The sequence below is a fragment of the Pundamilia nyererei genome, unplaced genomic scaffold (genome assembly GCF_000239375.1).
Source record: "Pundamilia nyererei isolate P.nyererei 1_Seehausen unplaced genomic scaffold, PunNye1.0 scaffold00337, whole genome shotgun sequence".
In the NCBI taxonomy this organism is placed as follows: Eukaryota; Metazoa; Chordata; class Actinopteri; order Cichliformes; family Cichlidae; genus Pundamilia; species Pundamilia nyererei.
This window is the reverse complement of record NW_005187738.1, coordinates 148,965-168,666: the sequence shown is the minus strand read 5'-3', so window position 1 is coordinate 168,666 and position 19,702 is coordinate 148,965. Positions and strand designations below refer to the sequence as shown.

Sequence of the window (19,702 nt, the reverse complement as noted above, 5' to 3'; positions counted from 1 at the left end):
AGTATGATGCGATCCCATATTAGATTCTTGATGAATGTGTGTTGTTGTTATTCAGCCTGGTTCAATGTGCCCCTTTTTAACTTTGAGCACCCGCCCCTTTAAACGTCACTGCACGGCCCTGAGTTACAATATGCAATACAACACAAGCACCTCCCACCGTAAACCCCCCCCCAATGGTTCTAAGGCTACGTCCACACGTACACGGGTATTTTTGAAAACGGAGATTTTCCGTTTTAAAAAAATAATCCCGTCCACACAAAGGCAGAAATGAAGGAAAACGTTGCTAGGAACATGCCAAAACAACAGGTGGCGATATATTCCTAACCGTGCAGAAATGTTGGCCAATCAGAAGTCTAGAAGCCTCGGTGGGAAAAAGTAAACAAAGCTGGGGCATAGAAGCAGAACCGAGTCGTATGTGTGGAGGGACAGTAACTGTGTGTATATGTAAGCATTTAAACACTGCAGAGAGTAACAGTAACAGTATTGAAGAAATTCATTTCACCGAAACAATAACGCGGTGCACAGTGTGACGTTAAAAAAAATGCACACACCTTTGACGCTGCGTTTTCTCAGTTTTTCTCGTCCACTGAGTTTTCAAAAATATCCACCCTGGCCGGAGTTTTTAAAAATCTGTTTTCAGTGACCGAAAACGCCGTTTACGTGTGGACGAAAGGTGCAAACGCATAGAAAAATCTGCATTTTCAAAAATACCCGGGTACGTGTGGACGTAGCCTAAGACAAGGCACTGTGTGTGTGTGTGTGTGTGTGTCCTCCTGCTGACCAAAAGGATCATAAAAGCAGGAAGCTTACAACACAAGAAACAGATCTTTCAGATAGCATGAATCTGCAGTAAAACCTCCCCCAGCACAGAGTGGCTGGAGAGGTGGTCAGGAACAAAGGAATAGCTTTGATCCTACTGCTTGAACCGAGACTGTACAAATTTAAGAAACCCAATGACAACATTCAACAATTAGACTTAACAATTACAAACACACATCCGAATGATGTAGTGACCGTAAAAGTTATGAAGTAGATGTGAGTTGGTCTCCAGTTTTCATCTCTGGTGTAGATTGTGTCATCAAGTGTTAGCATATATTTTTGGATGGATTCGTTATGTATGGAAACAACACAATGACTTGTAAAATTGATTTAAAAAGATTCTGCAGGCCACGAGTAAACATCAATGAAAATTATTATTATAATGCATATATTTATAATGAATACATAAGTTCAGATAATTCTACGATCATTGTAACAGAAAGACTGACTTACCTGAAGCCTATCCATCTTGGGGAAGCATTTGGTGACAATTACCCTGGCCAACAGTAGGAGAAAGGGGTTGGCCACCTGGCTATACACCGATTCCCCATCCAGGAGCAGGCTGGAGTGGATGGCATCAACCAGCATCTGAGGCTCCTAGTCAGGAAATTAGGATTAAGTCCTCACACTGACAAATGGCTGACTTAAATGAAGGTCTGACATTAGCACTGCTTTCTTACTATTGCTGAGTCGCCACTGCTGCTTCAGCCTAGCTCTGCAAATCAACTTTTTGTTGATTAGAAGCCTAAAGGCACATTAAGGCACAAAAAGGACCTGCCTATTACACTGCAAACACTAAGTTAGATGGCATTTCAACATGTTTTGTCAAAATCGTTTAGCTAGATCCGAGTCAGCTTTTACTGAAGTTTCCCAGTTTTACAGCATGTTCTCTTCTCAGGTGATTGTGCCAAGCATACATGCAGAGTCATTTCAGTTACTTAAATTCATTGTGTCATCCTCTCCGTCACACTCTCTCGTCTCACTAACATGAATGAGAGATGAAATCCAGGCTCCCCTTCACAACAACAGTGCAAGAAAAACTCATTTCACAGCAGGTGCTCAAACTTGTAGGAAAACAGTGTGTTTATTACCATCACATTAAGAGTTGTTCTATTCAAGTGTCCTAGCAGCCCATGACTAAAACGGATTTTTAGATGTTTTTTTAACCCTTCTCCCTAGTTTGTTTGTTTGTTGTCACAATTCATTTGAAAAAGATCATCTACATTAATCGGACTCAGAAGTGCATTTAACTTTTTTTAAATTTGTTTTATCAGAATTAATTCCACACGATTATGGCTCTGCCATGTTTGTCCTCCCTTTCACGCATGCTGCCACACATGTATGGGTGACCTGCTTCATACCGCAGCCTCCTTCATGTGACAGCAGAGAAATCCCTGACACCAAAGAAATTACTTTGATAAAAGGACTGGTCCTCTCTTCTGGTGTTATGGCAGGGTGAAATGCTCTATTGTGCTCACAGTATCGCAGTGCCAGGGGGAAGCAATCTCCTAAACCCAAGTAATTAGGACTCCAGAGATGCTTCAGTACTGAGCTCTAGTCCACAGAGCTCCGTCTGGCTCTGCTCGATTCAGGTCACTTTATACACCAACTTAAAAGGAAGCTTTGACCCCTTTGACAAGACTATGATTCCTTGATATATTTTATAATATGCAAACTTACCAATCAGTAGGAATTGGGATGTTATTTAGATTGTAATTTAAAGTAACTTACTCCTTCAAATAATAACTTAGTCAATTAAAAGTCTGCTCTCATAATTACACTATATTGCTAAAAGTATTCACTTCAATATGAACTCGAGTGACATCGCATTCTTATTCGATAGAGTTTAATATGATCTCAGCCCATTCTTTGCAGCTATAACAGCTATAGCTTTTCTGGCAAGTGTGGGAGTGCGTTTATGGGAATTTTTGATCATTCTTCCAGAAGCACATGTAAGGTCAGGAAATGAACGAGAAGGCCTGGATCGCAGCTTCTGCTCCAATTCATCCTGAATCTAAATCCTGACTCTATCAGGTCTTTATGGACCTAGCTTTGTGCACTGGTAATGTTGGAGCACAAAGGTGCCATCCACCAAACTGTTCCCACAAATTTACAAACATGAAATTGTCTGAAATGTCTTGGTATGTTGAAGCATTAAGTTCCAGTTCCTGTCACTGGAACCGAAGGACTGAGCTCAGCTCCTGAAAATCAAGCCTATAATCTTTACACTTGGACAGTGAAGTCACACAAGTACTTTCCTCCTGGCAACTGGCAAACTCAGACTCGTCCATCAGATTGCCAGACAAAGAAGAGTCCAGTGGTGGCATGCATTACACCACTCCACCTGCCTAGGTGATGCAAGGCTTGGACGCAGCTGCTCGGCCATGGAAGCTCTTTCATGAAGCTCTTTACACTGCTAATCTGAAGGCCACATGAAGGCCTGTAGTGACTGACATCAGCACATTATACACCTTAGTGTTTGCTGACCCTGCTCTGTGATTTTACATGGCCTACCACTTTGTGGCCAAGTTGTTTTCGTTTCCAAATGCTTAGCAGTATTATAGCTCTTCCACTGCTCAGAGCTGACCGGATAAACAGATTAAACAGATGCTAAACTATCTGTTTAGCATCCTATCACATTACCGGTGGGATTCACTCAGCTCCTGAAAGTGCCATTCTTTCACAAATGTTTGCTTTGTACTTGATTTTTTACACCTGTAGAAGCAACTGGAACACCTGAATCCAATAGATTGTGTGTGTGTGTGTGTGTGTGTGTGTGTGTGTGTGTGTGTGTGTGTTCGTTCTAATACAAAAGCACAAATCTTAAGTTGATTTGGTTCTTTAGGATTTCTGTTAAACAGCAGAGTGATGCTGTATGGCAGACTTGAAATTTACACATCTTTACTTTGTCTCCAAAGCATTTTTTTTTTCATTTCAGAGATTTTGCTGTGTAAATTCTGCTTTGAAATTCAATAATGCAATAACCTTTATACAATCAGCAAGGTCAATCAACCTCGAACAACCTGCATCCCCAAACATGAAGAAAATCACACATATCTGTTTTAGTTTAGCTGACACTCAGCTCCTTTGCTTCTCCCAAAAGACTATTCAAGTTTCCTCTATTACAGTTTCACCGTTTAACTTCTAAGCTAACTGACTTAATTCCAATATATGTTGACATTTACTGATAAGCCCATGGAAAAAAAAATATCAACAAAACCTTGACAAAGGTCGGTTCAAATTTTCGCCAGCCTATAAATCACTGCAGAACGGACAGGATGATGAAGGAGAAGAAATCATACCTGAGATGACAACAGGGCTGGGGTCAGCAGATCACAGATATCGAAGGAGACCGGAGGACCGGTCCAGTTACTCTGGGCAAACATGTGGAGACATGAGACAGCCAAGGCCAAAACTGCCAACTCCCTGCAGCCAGAGGGACAAGACACACAGCAGATTTACTGCACAGAAATATTGCAGAGAGATTTTTCAACAATACTTTTCAGAAGTGAGAAAAACAAGTGAACTTTTTTTGAGAGATGCTCACTCAGGCCTTTAGGAAAAAACAGACTACAGCCAGTAACTCTGGCAATGGAAGGGACAACCATCGACATGTTTTGCTGCATTTCAATTAGGATGAGAAAATGATGGAGGGTGATGGAAGAGACAAAAAATTATGAGGGGTGAAGGAGGACGAGAAGGAACGAGAGCTGGATTCAACATTTACTCACGTACAGTTCTGCCCCGAGAATGAGAAGTGAGAGATGTTAACCTGAACTTATTAAAGAATTAATATTTCATGCCAAAAGGAATATTGGGGGTGAATGGAGAGAAAGAAACAATGATGTACACTGTCCATCTCTGGGCCACCATGGACATCTTGGTGTCCTCAATTCAGAAAACTCACTTTTTTAGTTTACAAAAGTAACAACAGAGATACTCGTTGACTCTTTAAGCTCTAAGCTGCCATGTTGGTGCTCAGGCTTGATTGACACATTAATACTGCAAGGTAATAGAAACAGACTTTCCCTGGTACCCATTGCTTACAAGGGCAGGCTTTTTAATATTAGCATTAAAAATAGAAGAACCACAACTTAATTACTTTGTCAAAATAGGAAAGTGTTAATATGTGGTTTAAAGTAGCTGTGCCTAGTGCGACTGTGCCCTGAAAGTCTAGCTCTTGACATGAGTATACTCGGATGTAGGAAGATTAGGTAACAGCCACAAAAGGCTCACCTGTAAAAACAGGTGATACTGTTTGTCTTTATGAACAAAACTCAGTTTTTGTACTTTGCTGAATTTACAGCAAATGTAAAAAATAACTGAAGTTAACATGCATCATCTTAATTTATTTTTAGTGCAGCTCAAACAAAAGCCACCCAGACCAGATATGTGCTAAACACATATTACCAGCACAGTATATTTGCTGTTAAGTGATTCATGTAGAAATGAATGACTGAAGGGAGCTTGGCTCACTACTGTTGTGCAACTCCCCTTAAACTCTCCATCTAATTTAGCATGAACCATATCAGCCAGATTAACTCATTCAATGCCATTGACGTCTATAGCCGTCAATGGCATTGAATGAGTCAATGGGTTTAACTCATTCACTGCCAATGGCTGGCAGTGAATGAGTTAAATGGGAAAGGTCTTTAAAAGCCCCACAGTAGTAATTTACAGTAGTTTTTGCAAATACTGATATTTATAAATGCAAATAATTGAATTATTTAATTATTATTATTAGGTTGGCATAGCCATAGAGTTTAGAAAAGTCTATGAGATTCACATAAGTCATACTATTCCCAGTGAAATAAAATCCAGCCATGTGGTGTGTGGATTTCACATGGAATCCAAGAAGTCACTTGGGTGAGTGACAAAATGTTTATCAACGTCCAGATCAACACAATCTGCGATTTCCTTTCCTGGATAATTGACTATGTGCACGAGACAATGCTAACTTCCTGGTTTGAGACCGGATGTGGGGTTGTGCATTTCCGGTAGCTTTACTTTGCGGTCAATTGCTACTGCGAAGATATATCCTCCAAAATCATGTCCAAAACTCGAAAACTGAAAGATTGCGTGAAGTTACAAAGAGCAGAAGGTGGGAACACTCACCGCTGTTGTGTCATAAAAAATCTAATGATCAATTTTGACGTTTAAAGAGTTTAGATCGATCAGTTGTTTACATCACTCAACACAAGCAGAACTGCATCACTGCAGCAGAAGACACATCGTCCACATTCAGAAGTATCTCTGTATAGTGACTGGTCTTATGAATTAAACAGGCAAATGTTCATAATTCAAACTACAGGTGAAGAACAGTCAAACCAGATGTTTCCCCCGTTATGTCGATATCAGCTAGTCAAGTACACACACACACAGCATGTTAACAAACCGTGAAAAAAGCCACACAAAAAATGAACTTTTGCTGGTAACGATTTCTATACATTAGTATTTACGAAGGGTATGTTGTGACTTACCTTCAAAATTACAGTGGTCTCTCGCTATAACGCGGTTCACCTTTCACCTCGCTGTTTTGCGGATTTTTTAGTCCAAGTTTACATGCTTTTTTTTACGTCACATTGTGTCCTGCGTCTTGATCGCTGCAGACGATCTCCTCCGTGACGTCTCTCCTGTACAGTACAGAATCGCTGCATTGATCGCTAGCAGTGTGACTCTGAAGTGCAGTACTGTATGTCCAAGATGTCCACGAAACGTTTTGCACCGTCAAAAAAATAAAATGGGCTACTTGATTTCACCTCTCGCTGGTTATTTTTAGAACATAACACCCGCGATAAACGAGGGACAGCTGAGAAATATAACATTTGAATCCCTTTTCTCTTTTGCTCTGAGGCGCAGGGAAAAATATCGACAAATCGATGAACATCATTTACAGATATATTGGGTAAATGCCCGAGACATCTATAGAAATGTTAATCGCCGCTTGATTCATTCATTTGCTTAACTTGTTTTGGACCATAAACCAGGCGCGAATAGGGCACCGGAAACAAAGCTCCCCACAGGAGTTTCCGCACCGGAAGTAGCATATGCTAACGTGCACATAGTCAATTGAGCATGCATCAATAAAGTTTGCAAAATGCCAGTAATACACAATAGCAATTTTCCGATTCAAATCGATTTTAGTTTGAAGAATGCAATACTAAATGTTGAATCGATTTTAAATATATTTTGCCAGAAACGCCAGAATCTCAGTTTAAAAGGTCATGAAACATTTCAAAAACTGCCAAAGATTTAAAACACCAAACAGCTGAAAAAGCAGGTAAATGGATTCCGATCAAAGATGCAAACACAAAGCACGACCCAGCTGCACATACACGGACACGCCGTCAGTGCTGAAAGCCGACAACTCAAAGATTCTGAAGCTGCAGGTTTTGTCACTCGGACCAGAATTTGCTGAACCAGCAGCAAAAGAAGATCAAAACTACGCTTCCCATTTGAAAAACATGTCATGAATTCTCTCTTACTTTTGCCGTTTTGCATCCATCACGGTTAAAAAAATCACACTTCCTGCACAGTGCTCTCTCGCTCAGTGTACTTCAAGACCAGTTTGCCATCAAAAATCTGTTTTCTGTATTATTCGTTCACTTATTATGCACCAGTATGTGTTCACTGCTGTTTTTTTTTTTAAATTATGGATATGACTTTGTGGGGATAGGTTAATTGACAAATCTAAATTGCCCATAGGTGTGAATGTGCGAGTGAATGTGAGTGTGAATGGGTGTCTGTCCCTGTGTGTTAGCCCTGCGACAGACTGGCAACCTGTCCAGGGTGTGCCCCGCCTCTCGCCCTATGACAGCTGGGATAGGCTCCAGCACCCCCCGTGACCCTGAAAAGGATAAGCGGAAGCGAATGGATGGATGGATATGTACTGATAAACGATTAGAATTATAATATTTCTGACTGAGTCAAAATTGAATTCCACTTGGAGATCGAATTGAATCAGGACCTTGTGAATCAGAATTGAATCGGTTATAGACATCAAGTGACCCAGCCCTAATAGTACCTGCTGGTCTGGTTATCATTGGTGCCATCGGTCAGGTACAGTAGTAAACGTCTCTCCAGGTAGGACTCGATGTTCTCCCCTTCGTGGTAGTCGCCATGTCCGTTGAGCAGATCTGTCACTCCCGTGCTCAGCAGAACTGCTTCAAAGTCCCCTTCCATAAGGGACTCCAGCAGAGGGCCTGCCTCTGGAAGACACGTTTGGTGAAGTTTACCGTTTGGTTTCTGTAACTAAAAAAAAAAAAATAATGCTGTGTACTGCAGTTAAGGAAATTTGGATCAAGTACATGAATGACGATCCCAATATTGCCAGGAAATATCACACATTGCTTTAATACGGCATGCTGTGAATAAGAACAGACTTTTGTTTACTGCCAAAAGAAAAGAACATGTTTAGTGTCGCTGCTTCTTGGTCTAGAAAAGACTCATTTGCACTCATACGGAAAACCCTCATACCCCAAGGACCAAAGAACATTATACCAACACAGGATTGACCATCTCATAACAATTACATTGTGTCAATGTTTACAAAAAAAAGCCTAGTGACTGGTGCAATCATAGACAGGCAAAAAAGGAGTGTGTGCGTGTGTGTGTGCGCGCGCGCGCGCGCTAGAACAAGTCTTTAGCAGTAATTGCAGTTCTAGAGTTTCAGATGTCTGTAAAACATCTGAACTGCCATCTTCGGGTCTTTCCATCAGTGTTCTGTGGCGCTGAGTCCGTGTTTTGATGGAGTCCGTTGCAAACTTCTACTGAAGAAGCTCCATTGTGGTTCTGGCAATTTGCTATGTGGTGTTGAACTCTAAACCATCACGCCAGCCTTTGGTAACTGGTTAGACCTGAAAGATCAATGCCTTGGACACTCACTGCTCAAAAGGATATTCCAACGTATAAGAGGGTTTTTTTTTTAGGCCGGTACTGATATTAATACTTGCAGTTGTCAAGCTGTCAGATGATGTCAAACACTGTTTGACTTCTTTTGCAGCAAACAAAGAAACAGGTAACACCTTTTATGCAATGGCAATTTTATTTATGAGTTGCATTTCATGACACACAAATTCACTTTACTTAACATAAATGACAGAAACAAAACTATGTACAGTGGGGCAAAAAAGTATTTAGTCAGCCACCGATTGTGCAAGTTCCCCCACTTAAAATGATGACAGAGGTCAGTAATTTGCACCAGAGGTACACTTCAACTGTGAGAGACAGAATGTGAAAAAAAAAAATCCATGAATCCACATGGTAGGATTTGTAAAGAATTTATTGGTAAATCAGGGTGGAAAATAAGTATTTGGTCACCTCAAACAAGGAAAATCTCTGGCTCTCACAGACCTGTAACGTCTTCTGTAAGAAGCTTTTCTGTCCCCCACTCGTTACCTGTATGAATGGCACCTGTTTGAACTCATCATCTGTATAAAAGACACCTGTCCACAGCCTCAAACAGTCAGACTCCAAACTCCGCCATGGCCAAGACCAAAGAGCTTTCGAAAGACACCAGGAAAAGTATTGTAGACCTGCACCAGACTGGGAAGAGTGAATCTACAATAGGCAAGCAGCTTGGTGTGAAAAAAATCAACTGTGGGAGCAATCATCAGAAAATGGAAGACATACAAGACCACTGATAATCTCCCTCGATCTGGGGCTCCACGCAAGATCTCATCCCGTGGGGTCAAAATGATCATGAGAACGGTGAGCAAAGATCCCAGAACCACACGGGGGGACCTGGTGAATGACCTGCAGAGAGCTGGGACCAAAGTAACAAAGGTCACCATCAGTAACACACTACAACGACAGGGAATCAAATCCCGCAGTGCCAGACGTGTTCCGCTGCTGAAGCCAGTGCATGTCCAGGCCCGTCTGAAGTTTGCCAGAGAGCACATGGATGATACAGCAGAGGATTGGGAGAATGTCATGTGGTCAGATGAAACCAAAGTAGAACCTTTTGGTATAAACTCAACTCGTCGTGTTTGGAGGAAGAAGAATACTGAGTTGCATCCCAAGAACACCATACCTACTGTGAAGCATGGGGGTGGAAACATCATGCTATGGGGCTGTTTTTCTGCCAAGGGGACAGGACGACTGATCCGTGTTAAGGACAGAATGAATGGGGCCATGTATCGTGAGATTTTGAGCCAAAACCTCCTTCCATCAGTGAGAACTTTGAAGGTGAAACGAGGCTGGGTCTTCCAACATGACAATGATCCAAAACACACCGCCCGGGCAACAAAGGAGTGGCTCCGTAAGAAGCATTTGAAAGTCCTGGAGTGGCCTAGCCAGTCTCCAGACCTCAACCCCATAGAAAATCTGTGGCGGGAGTTGAAAGTCCGTGTTGCTCGGCGACAGCCCCAAAACATCACTGCTCTCGAGAAGATCTGCATGGAGGAATGGGCCAAAATACCAGCTACTGTGTGTGCAAACCTGGTAAAGACCTACAGTAAACGTTTGACCTCTGTTATTGCCAACAAAGGTTATGTTACAAAGTATTGAGTTGTATTTTTGTTATTGACCAAATACTTATTTTCCACCCTGATTTACGAATAAATTCTTTACAAATCCTACCATGTGGATTCATGGATTTTTTTTTCACATTCTGTCTCTCACAGTTGAAGTGTACCTCTGGTGCAAATTACTGACCTCTGTCATCATTTTAGGTGGGGGAACTTGCACAATCGGTGGCTGACTAAATACTTTTTTGCCCCACTGTAGATCTGCTATACCCAAATGCAAAAAACAAAAAAACAATTGCTACAAAGAAAGTGTAGTTTAAGTTTGTGTGTAAAGCTGAATCGATTGGTCTGATTTTTTGTTTTTAAATCCTGTCTGGTAGCTTTTGCAATCAGAACTGTGATCTGACTGCACTGTGGCACCAAACACATTTTGCTCTCTATAATGAGTCTTTTCTTTAAACCCCTTAAAAGAACAAGAAAGCTTTGCATTGCAAAATCTAGCTGTATAACAATGTAAACAGGGACAAAGTTTGATGTTGAAACAATGACCAAGCCCAAGTTGACATCAGTGGTGCTAATGCACTTATTTCCACTGTAGCCTTATTCTGCTATAAACAATCCCCTACCTATACTACAGTGTGTATTTACCTTGCTCATGCTCCAAAACCACCGTACACTTGTGAGATAAAGAGGACATGCTGAAAAGGCTGATACCGAGATGATGAGAAATGTCGATTTATTGAAAGACAGAGGGCAGCTGCTGGGCCACCGCTTGCCAACAAGAAATAATTGTGTTGCCCGAGTGCTCCGTTCAACATCTCCCCGTCTTTCATTAGCTTTTTATTTGAGCGGGGAGACTGGCTTGGCTCATTAGCATTGATTACTTTGTGTTACCCTGGTGGAGGGAATAGAGGGGAGGAAGGAGATTGTGCTCTGAGCTGCATAACAAAGCCTGGCCAAGTTGAGAAACAGACAAGATTGTCTCCATCACAAACCAGGTGTGGACAACAAATAACCTAAACACTAATAACAGATGTGTCATGTCAGAGAACCTGTGCCAGCTTCACTGCTCTCTACAACCATTTTTCTTTCTTTTCTTTTTTAAATTAAAAATAAATAAATAAAATATCTCTATATCCAAAAGAGGTTTGCTTAGTTGATTTCCAGACAGCTGTTAGAAACAATAAGACGATGGATCCCCATTACTAATGACACGCATCCTTGAATCCAAACACCATAGTTTTGTCAAAGATGGAAAACTATTTTCATGTAGGAGTGTGAGCCTATCCCACATGCCCACATCCACAGGTCAGTCACATGGTCGCTCAACTGTCCCCTTGGCTTTAATAAATGCTTGCAGTGTGACTGGTGCTGTAAAAGAGGTGTGGAGATTTTCATCTGACTGCCGATCTAATGAAACCCAGGGGCTGCCATAGTAGCGCAGTGAGGTGGGAGGGAGAAGACGGGAGGAGGAGGGCTCTGGCTTTATGAGGGGAAAATGAAAGCCTGAGGTATGGCCACATGTTTAATGACATTTCAACTACTCTTCAGGTCTACTGTTGAAATGGCAGCAATTATGGAAAACAAGGCAGGGGCCCTCAAATTAGTCCATAATTCATAAACGTTCAGGCATTGAGCTGCAGTTAATAAGGAAATGGTGAATAGAATTTGCAAAAGCGTACAGGGCTGAGAAGCAATATAGATTCAAGATGAAAGATCAGGAATAGCTCACATGGGAACCCCAATTTCTCTGTGAAACACTAAAAAATGCACACAGTCACGGGCTGCTTGTCTTTCTTGAAGCAGGGCTGTCCATACAGCTTCGATAATCTGCATGAAAAATTAACTTACTCCTATAAATTCTCACATAAAAAAAACAATCTAATGCTTCAGATGAAACCAAGATTGACTTGTACCAGAGTGGTGAAAAGTACACAAGTTTGGAAAAGGGAAGGGAGAGCTTATAATTTGTCATCTGGCAAAGTTATTGCATGGACATGTATGTCTGCCAATGGAGCCAGGCCAGTAGTGTTTCTTGCTGATACGACTGTTGATAGCCGGATGAATTCTGAAGTACAAAGGGCTATGCTCTCTAATGAGATTTAGCCAACTGCTGCAAAACTGATTGGATGCCACCTCACAGTGCAGATAGATAATGAACCAGAACATATTGCAAAAGCAACCCTAGAGTTTCTCAGGGCAAAGAAATGGGATATTCTTCACTGGCCAAGTCAGTTAGCTAATCTCAGAAACTAAAGACGGCTGCAGTCTTTAGTTTCTGCCTGCTAGAGCTATCCAAATCTTGCAGTAAATTATTTTTCAAATGATGTTATTTTGTCCAATTAATTTTATCACCCTGTGAATGGAGGACGATGCATAAAACTGTTATATATACAATACTTTGGCTTAACCCCTTGAATTAAAGATGAAAGCCTATACATATATGGTTTCATTTCAAATTCACTGTATTAGTATTAAGCATTCTTTTGTTGAACTGTGATTTACATGGTTTTGCAACTGATTAATTGCCAATAGGTCTTGTTTATTCATCCAAACCAATAAATGACACCAAACATGAGCCAACAGAGTAGCCAATTTCACATTGCTAACTTAAGAAAAACTTGCCAGAGTTGATTTTTTCATTTTTAGTTGTGCTGCACATGCATTTTCCTTACTACGGGGAAACACGCAGGGTTTCCAGCAGTATATGATTTACTGCCAAGAAGCATTGTTACAACAAAGACATAATTAACCAAACACAAATTTCCTTACTTTTTGTGCTAAGTTTATAAAGAAATCAGGGGTGGCTCAAGATTTATGCACAGTATTGTAGCTTGCAAACTATTTGGCAAACATCTTAAACTGTTAGATGAACATGTTAGCTAAATGTAGCTGCTATGTTCATTTCTTCTTATAGTTCTCTCTTTCTCTTATAATAAAAATAATAACACTACGGTCGGACATGCGACTGTTTTACGCTTCGGTTTGTTAGCAACAACGACGTTAAAACCATCGTGTGGCTCCGCTGTCCACTTGTTTATTTTCTGCATCAACCTTTCACAATAAAGCTCAACCTGTTGAGACTTTCCAAAATAAACTGAAAATTATTCTCAAACATAAAAATTTCATCAAACAAATTACCTCAAATGAAAACATGAAGTAACTACAAACGGCACTTACACTAAACATAACTGATAATGTAGTTGTTGAATAAAAGTATGCAGTTTCAATTTAAAGTATCAAAGAGTGGCAGTTAAACTTAGGTAAGAGTACAAAAAACTGTTACCTGAATACCTGTACAATAAAACAGTGGATCGGGTAAACAGAAAGAAAGACCTCTCGATCTGATACGAATAACAAGTTTTTAAGAACAAATTTTTAACAAGTCCATCTGTACAAGTACGTAAATCAAATGAAGCACATCAAATAAAAAAGAGAGCAGTGCCTGCGGGTTTTTGCACCAAATTAATTACATCTTCAAATGTGCATTCATCACATGAAATCATCGACAGACTTTTCTTACCAACAGCATGAACACATCTCGCAATGACAGTGCAGGAAGGAAACTGTTTTTTTGTATTCATACCTGGATAACATATAAAGATCATGACAAACAAATTTGTGGCACTGATGCAGTTTTTCAGCTACATTTACTGATTTTCCATCCATGTTTTTTTGTGTGAAAAAACCCAAAATAAACTGCATACAGATGCAATGATGTACAGAGGACTTTTCATTCTTTGTACTGTAGAGCACCTTAGATGCAGCAAACTACAAAACTCTAGAGCCAGCTATGAAGAAAAGGTGTCTGATGACGTTAAATGGAGAGAGAAAAAGTATCTCTTTCAAGGATAAAACAGAAACCAGTATGACTGTTTCGGGATCTTGCAAAAGATCACAGCACTTAACCATGCCACTCAACCAACAAAGCGCATAAGAAGACCGTGTGGATGTCAGAGAGATGGACCATGCCTGCACACATCCTGGCACATAGAGCACCTTAGCAGAGCGCATCGAACCATTTACAGCCCGAGAACAACAGTGGTGTCACTCACTGTGAGCTGTGTCCAATTTAAAGACATATCTGTTTCATTGTCAACATAGAAAACGTGTCACACCGAAATCAAATGAGGTACAGGTCATTAAGTACTTACCTGGCTACAGTGGGACCCTGTAATAAAAAGCCATCTCTCGTTTCCTTCATTGTTTTAGGCTACTTTATTCTACAGCCTCAGCCTTCCAGTATAACAGAGCATCTGGGGTAAAGTCTGACTATTGCTATGCAGTCCAAAGCTACCGTAATGCTTTCCTAAATATTTCAATCTGGCCATTTTATTTATTTCAACAGAAAAAAATGACTATCATGTTACCTTTAAACTGACAGTGAAAGGCTCTTTCATTCTTATAAGAAATTGTCTTCCAAGAACTGGATAATAGATTTACAGCTAGTTGCTGAATATTGTGCTTTAAGACTGCAATTTTCGTCCCTACCTTAAGTTTCTTTCATATCTCCACTGACAAATCTCTCCAGTTTAATTAAATGCTAATGCACTGTCAATTACTGCGGCAGAAATAAGACGTGGTCTAGGAACAAACCGTACTGAAGTCACACTAGAGACGGGTTATCCAGCAGGAATCTCGCAGTCTGGCCATTTAAAGCCTGCTGGTAACAAAGAGAGCCCCAGTTAAACAGACAGCACTGTTTAATACAGGATGTCTACCATTGGGGCTTTCTGGCAGTTGTGGATTAGTTTCAGGGTTCTAAACGCAGCTGACAGATGCGGCTCGAGTCGACTGGACGCAGGTGTATGGAAAGAAGACGTCATGCTAGACTCTAATGATAAAACCTACCAGGAAACAAAAAACAACCACGCTAGCTGTAGTTCATAGCTTTTCAACATAGCCATCTAGTTTCCGTCCAGCTACGTCTCCGGTGAACATTGGGACAACTGGGCGAACTAAAGCTAACGTTAGCTAATGTTTAATTTCTTTTAAATCGACTTCATCATTTACTGAAAATCAATCCCAGTATAAGATTAACGCCGAATAGCATAGTTACATACCACATTTTAAATCGCTTTACAATATTACAAGACGCAATAGCTACTGCTGCCCACAAGCAATGCAGGTTTTTACTGCCAAAAAAATAAACGGGATTTGGTGTGACATCCACCAGAGTGCGAATGACACGTACCGTAGCTAAGTTTGCTTAGCAGACATTACATGAACATGAACTCATTTAGACTGTTGCTCTAGCACTCAACACTTTTATTAAGACAACACAGGAAGTCCTGTCAATACCGTTAAAGATTACACTTAGACCAGAGCTGTTACCGTCAAATGCTTCTACATTTTAAATGTGCCTTCGCTTGGCAGGCGAGCACAACCTGACAGCTTTGAGAACCTGAGACAAAACTAACCTCGTTATGACAGTGTCAATAGCTACGTGGTGAATAAAGGAGCAGAATCAAGCGGCTGCCTCACCTGCAATACTGAAAATGTTCTGCTTCCATTCCGCTGTTTCACCGGCAGTTAAAAACCCTCGGAGTGCTGCGATCTCCACGTCTAGCGGCGGCATGACTGAACGGATTTGGTTCTTGCCAAAGTCAAGCTGGAGCTGCTGCCTTCAGTCAGGACGGTCCCAGATAAAAGCCAGCTATAAAGCGCTGTGCTAACGAGCCGATTCGGAGCGTCTCAATCAGTGATAAAATGTTTATTTCTGCCCATGTGGAGCAATCGCAATCAGTGAGCAGCCATGACAGAACCGCGTTGCATTGTGGGAAAATTAATCAAGGCGCGCACACAGAGATGCAGAGCATTTCCAGTCTGCACATGGCCCGGGGATGTGGAGGAGTCTGGGGGGGGGGTTTGTTGTTGTTTTTTTCAGGATATTAGTAGATGCTACGACATTCTTTGGTCCTTTCGTGCTGTTCGCACACTGATTAACCTAATCACACTGACAACAATGAAATAACATAAAATAATAAAATACAGGATAAGGATGGGGCTTATTGTATGTTTATAAACAGGAAAATTAATTTACATCTATGAATGATTACGTCAACCATCGACTGTCTTAAAATAAGTGTGCTATACTGCACTCCTCAACCAAACATGGTCCACCCCCTTTGAGTAAATTTGTATTTAAGAATATATTTAATCAAATATCATTCCCACAGCAAAGAAGGTTTCACAACTTTCACTGTGGTTGGATACTTACTTTTTTACCTATACACGTATATGATGTGCACCTAACAAAAGCGCAAAAAATGACATTTGGAAAAGAGGTGAATTTGTAGGCTCAACTAATTCACCTGGCTTGAAATCCCATTACTTGAGTAGATTTAGCCGACATTAAACTTTGATATAATCCATAAATACAGTAAACTTGACTTCATAAGTTAATGAGTCAATAGTTAAGTGTCAATTTAGTAATATAAGATTGATATTGTAAACATCATAATTTGGAAATATCAAAAATAATTATATTTCATCTTTACAAATTAGATGTTATTATGGTGAAATTAATTATCCCTTATACACCAGGTGTTACAGATGCATGGATACAAAAAAAACGTCAAAAAATTATATTTTGTACCTGTCAAACTGTCTTGTCTTGGCATTTACATGTATTCAACTAAAGAAATACATGTAAATTTATTCTAAATTGTTTAGAATAAATGAATTATTTATTAAGTTGTCAAACATTTAAAAGAACAGAATTGTACAATAACTCAACTCACAATATCTCACAACAAATCATCTCAATACTTTTTTTAAATAAAAATAAATAAAAAATATAGTCTATAAAGGATGTCACACTGGTGCCAAAAAATAAGGAGAAAAATGTGTTTTTAAGTATAATTTTTTTTTTTAATAAAAATGTAAATGTCCTACCTGTGCAGATAGATCCATGGATATATGCATTATTCCATTTATGTATTGCTATTAACCACTTCTCTGTTTTAATCTGGTTTTAGGTTTGCGTAAAAGCATCTGGTTAGATGACTGACTTGATGTTGCTAAGACAGTTTAACAGAGGTCTCCATGGATCTCTGCTGTTCAGCCGAATGAGCATACACATCCGGAAGTCAAGATCAAAGCAGTGGAAAGAAATACTTTGTTTTCTAAAGATAGAACCTAGAGGCAAGTTATACAATGAAAAGAAGTGGGCCCAGAATGGACCTTTGAGTCACTCCACAAGTGAGTGGTGCTGTTGTAGAAGTGCAGAGAAACTTCTGTTCGTCAGGTATGATTTGAACCAAGTCTGAACTGTGCCTTGGATTCCACCTTCATGTTCTAGATGAGACAGAAGGGTCTTGTGGTCCACAGTCTCAAAGGCAGCTGACAGACAGAAGCACTAGAACTGCAGGGCTAGTAGAGTAAACGATTTAAAGAAGATCATTAAAAACTCTCAAAACAAGCAGTCTCTGTTCTGTGCTATGATATGATCTAGAACCTGTAAGCTTAAAAATTTATTGATTTGGTTTAAAACAACTTTTATAAGAACCTTAGACAGAAATGATAATTTAGATATAGGTCTGTAGTTTGAAAGATCAGCAGGGTCTAGGTTCTTCTTTTTAATAAGTGATTGCAAAACAACATGTTTAAAGGCAGCTGGAATACAACCAGATGCAAGAGAATTGTTTATCAGAGCAAGTATAGTTGGTCCTGTTGAGTCAAAAGGCGAACACCGTCTGATAGAGAATATAAAGATCTTATATCCTGAACCATCTCCTTTAGAGGACGGACTCACAGGCTCAAACTGCTCAAGCTTTGCTGAGAGGAGGTACAGACGGGAGTGCTTCAGCCTGAGATGATGAAGGTCTGAGAGCAGAATTTTTTTCCACAAAAAATTTGTAAAAAGAGTTTTCACAAAGTGCAGGACAGAGCACAGCATCACAGCGGGATTAACTATTGAATTCAACACTTAGAGAGAAAATGAGGCCCATATCTGACAAGTAAACAGACTTTGCATATTTGACTGATTACTGATACTTTGAAAACAATATAATACGTAGGCTTTCTAATGAGACCCAGAGCTTGTCCTTTTTTTACGAGTTTGGAGACAAGCAAAGGATTTTTCTTGTATTACAGTATGATACCTTTTCCTGCATGAGAATCTTTTCTCCGCAGCTTCCACAAAAGTCATGTTATTTTCCAAAAACTATCAAAGACCGTGATTATGTACTGTTATGGAAATTATGACAACCACCTGCAACACACCCAGTGATTGTAATTTGAAGTGGGTTTAATAAACATATTGCAATGTGGAGAGAAAAATGCTAGCCAAACACTAGGATCATCTCTGAAATTTGGCCACCACCCTCACATCTTATATACCCACACAGACATTCAAACAAAGAACATTCCACAGCACATCACGTATCCCTACACCTTCAGTCCAGCCCATCCTTGACCCCCTCCCATTCTAAGAAAAGTTACGACCACCGATCACCTCCCTTGAGCAGGGTACCTGGATGTCTTCAACTTACTATAGGCTCTCTGTGAAGGTGCAATAACATTTCAGGCCCACTTGTGATAACATTCTACATGCATGTATACAACTGGTGAAAGGAGTGATCTTGCTGTACTAAAGTGTGGAAGTGGTGGAATAGAATAGAATAGAATAGAATAGAATAGAATAGAATGTCTTTATTGTCACTATACAGTTGTACAATGAGATACAGAGCATCTCCAACTCAATGCAAACATCATGTACATCATGTACAGATATATGATCCGGTGTAAAAAAGTAAATATGTAAATAAATAGTGTTATGTATAATACAGTACGGGTTATTGCTCACAGAATTTGGTATTACACAGTGTTGATGCCTCAGCATCTCAACTCAACTCTCTCCTGCTTACTCTCCCGCTCCTTCACTGACACACACACACTTTTGAAATGTGCTCTAGCACAACCAAAGTCTAGTTTAAGCATATTTAGTTATCCTACAGACAGCCAAGTGTGAGTATGCCCAGAGTAGAGAGTCCAGCACATGAAGTGCAAACCAAAAAGCCTATTAAAGTGGAAATGGGTATCCCCTTAATGCCTGGTGTATCATATTTGATATTCACAGTTTTCTGCATGAGCTGTGTGTTTTTCTCCCCTGAAAAACCAAAATAAATTTCACAATACATTTTAAGTAATTTTTAAAAATGGCGGATGTAGCAAATATGATACAAATTAAAAATTTTATATGGAAATTAAAATGTTACGTCCTTGGTGGCAGAGCCCCTGGTGTGGATGAGGTCCGCCCCGAGTTCCTGAAGGCTCTGGACGTTGTAGGGCTGTCCTGGTTGACACGCCTCTACAATGTTGCGTGGAGATCAGGGGCAGTGCCCCTGGACTGGCAGACCGGGGTGGTGGTCCCATCTTTAAGAAGGGGGACCAGAGGGTGTGTTCCAACTACA

At 40.3% G+C, this 19,702-nt stretch overlaps 1 protein-coding gene across 4 annotated transcripts in view; it reads right to left on the bottom strand.

The window, feature by feature from the left end:
• ttc27 (tetratricopeptide repeat domain 27) overlaps positions 1-16,102 on the bottom strand; it is a 90,453-nt gene extending 74,351 nt beyond the window's left edge. For 3 of the 4 annotated variants that reach the window (XR_312270.1, XM_005751991.1, XM_005751993.1), the window contains exons 1-4: positions 15,771-16,102; positions 7,844-8,027; positions 4,122-4,245; positions 1,273-1,416 (exon numbers count right to left, since the gene is read on the bottom strand). Coding sequence is in view for 3 of the 4 variants with exons in the window: in XM_005751991.1 (XP_005752048.1) it covers positions 1,273-1,416; positions 4,122-4,245; positions 7,844-8,027; positions 15,771-15,864 (546 nt within the window). In the remaining variant the exon portion in view is untranslated. Of the gene's footprint in view, positions 1-1,272; positions 1,417-4,121; positions 4,246-7,843; positions 8,071-15,770 lie in introns of all 4 variants that reach the window. The other variant, XM_005751994.1, reaches the window with a different exon arrangement.
• Positions 16,103-19,702: the final 3,600 nt, after the last annotated feature.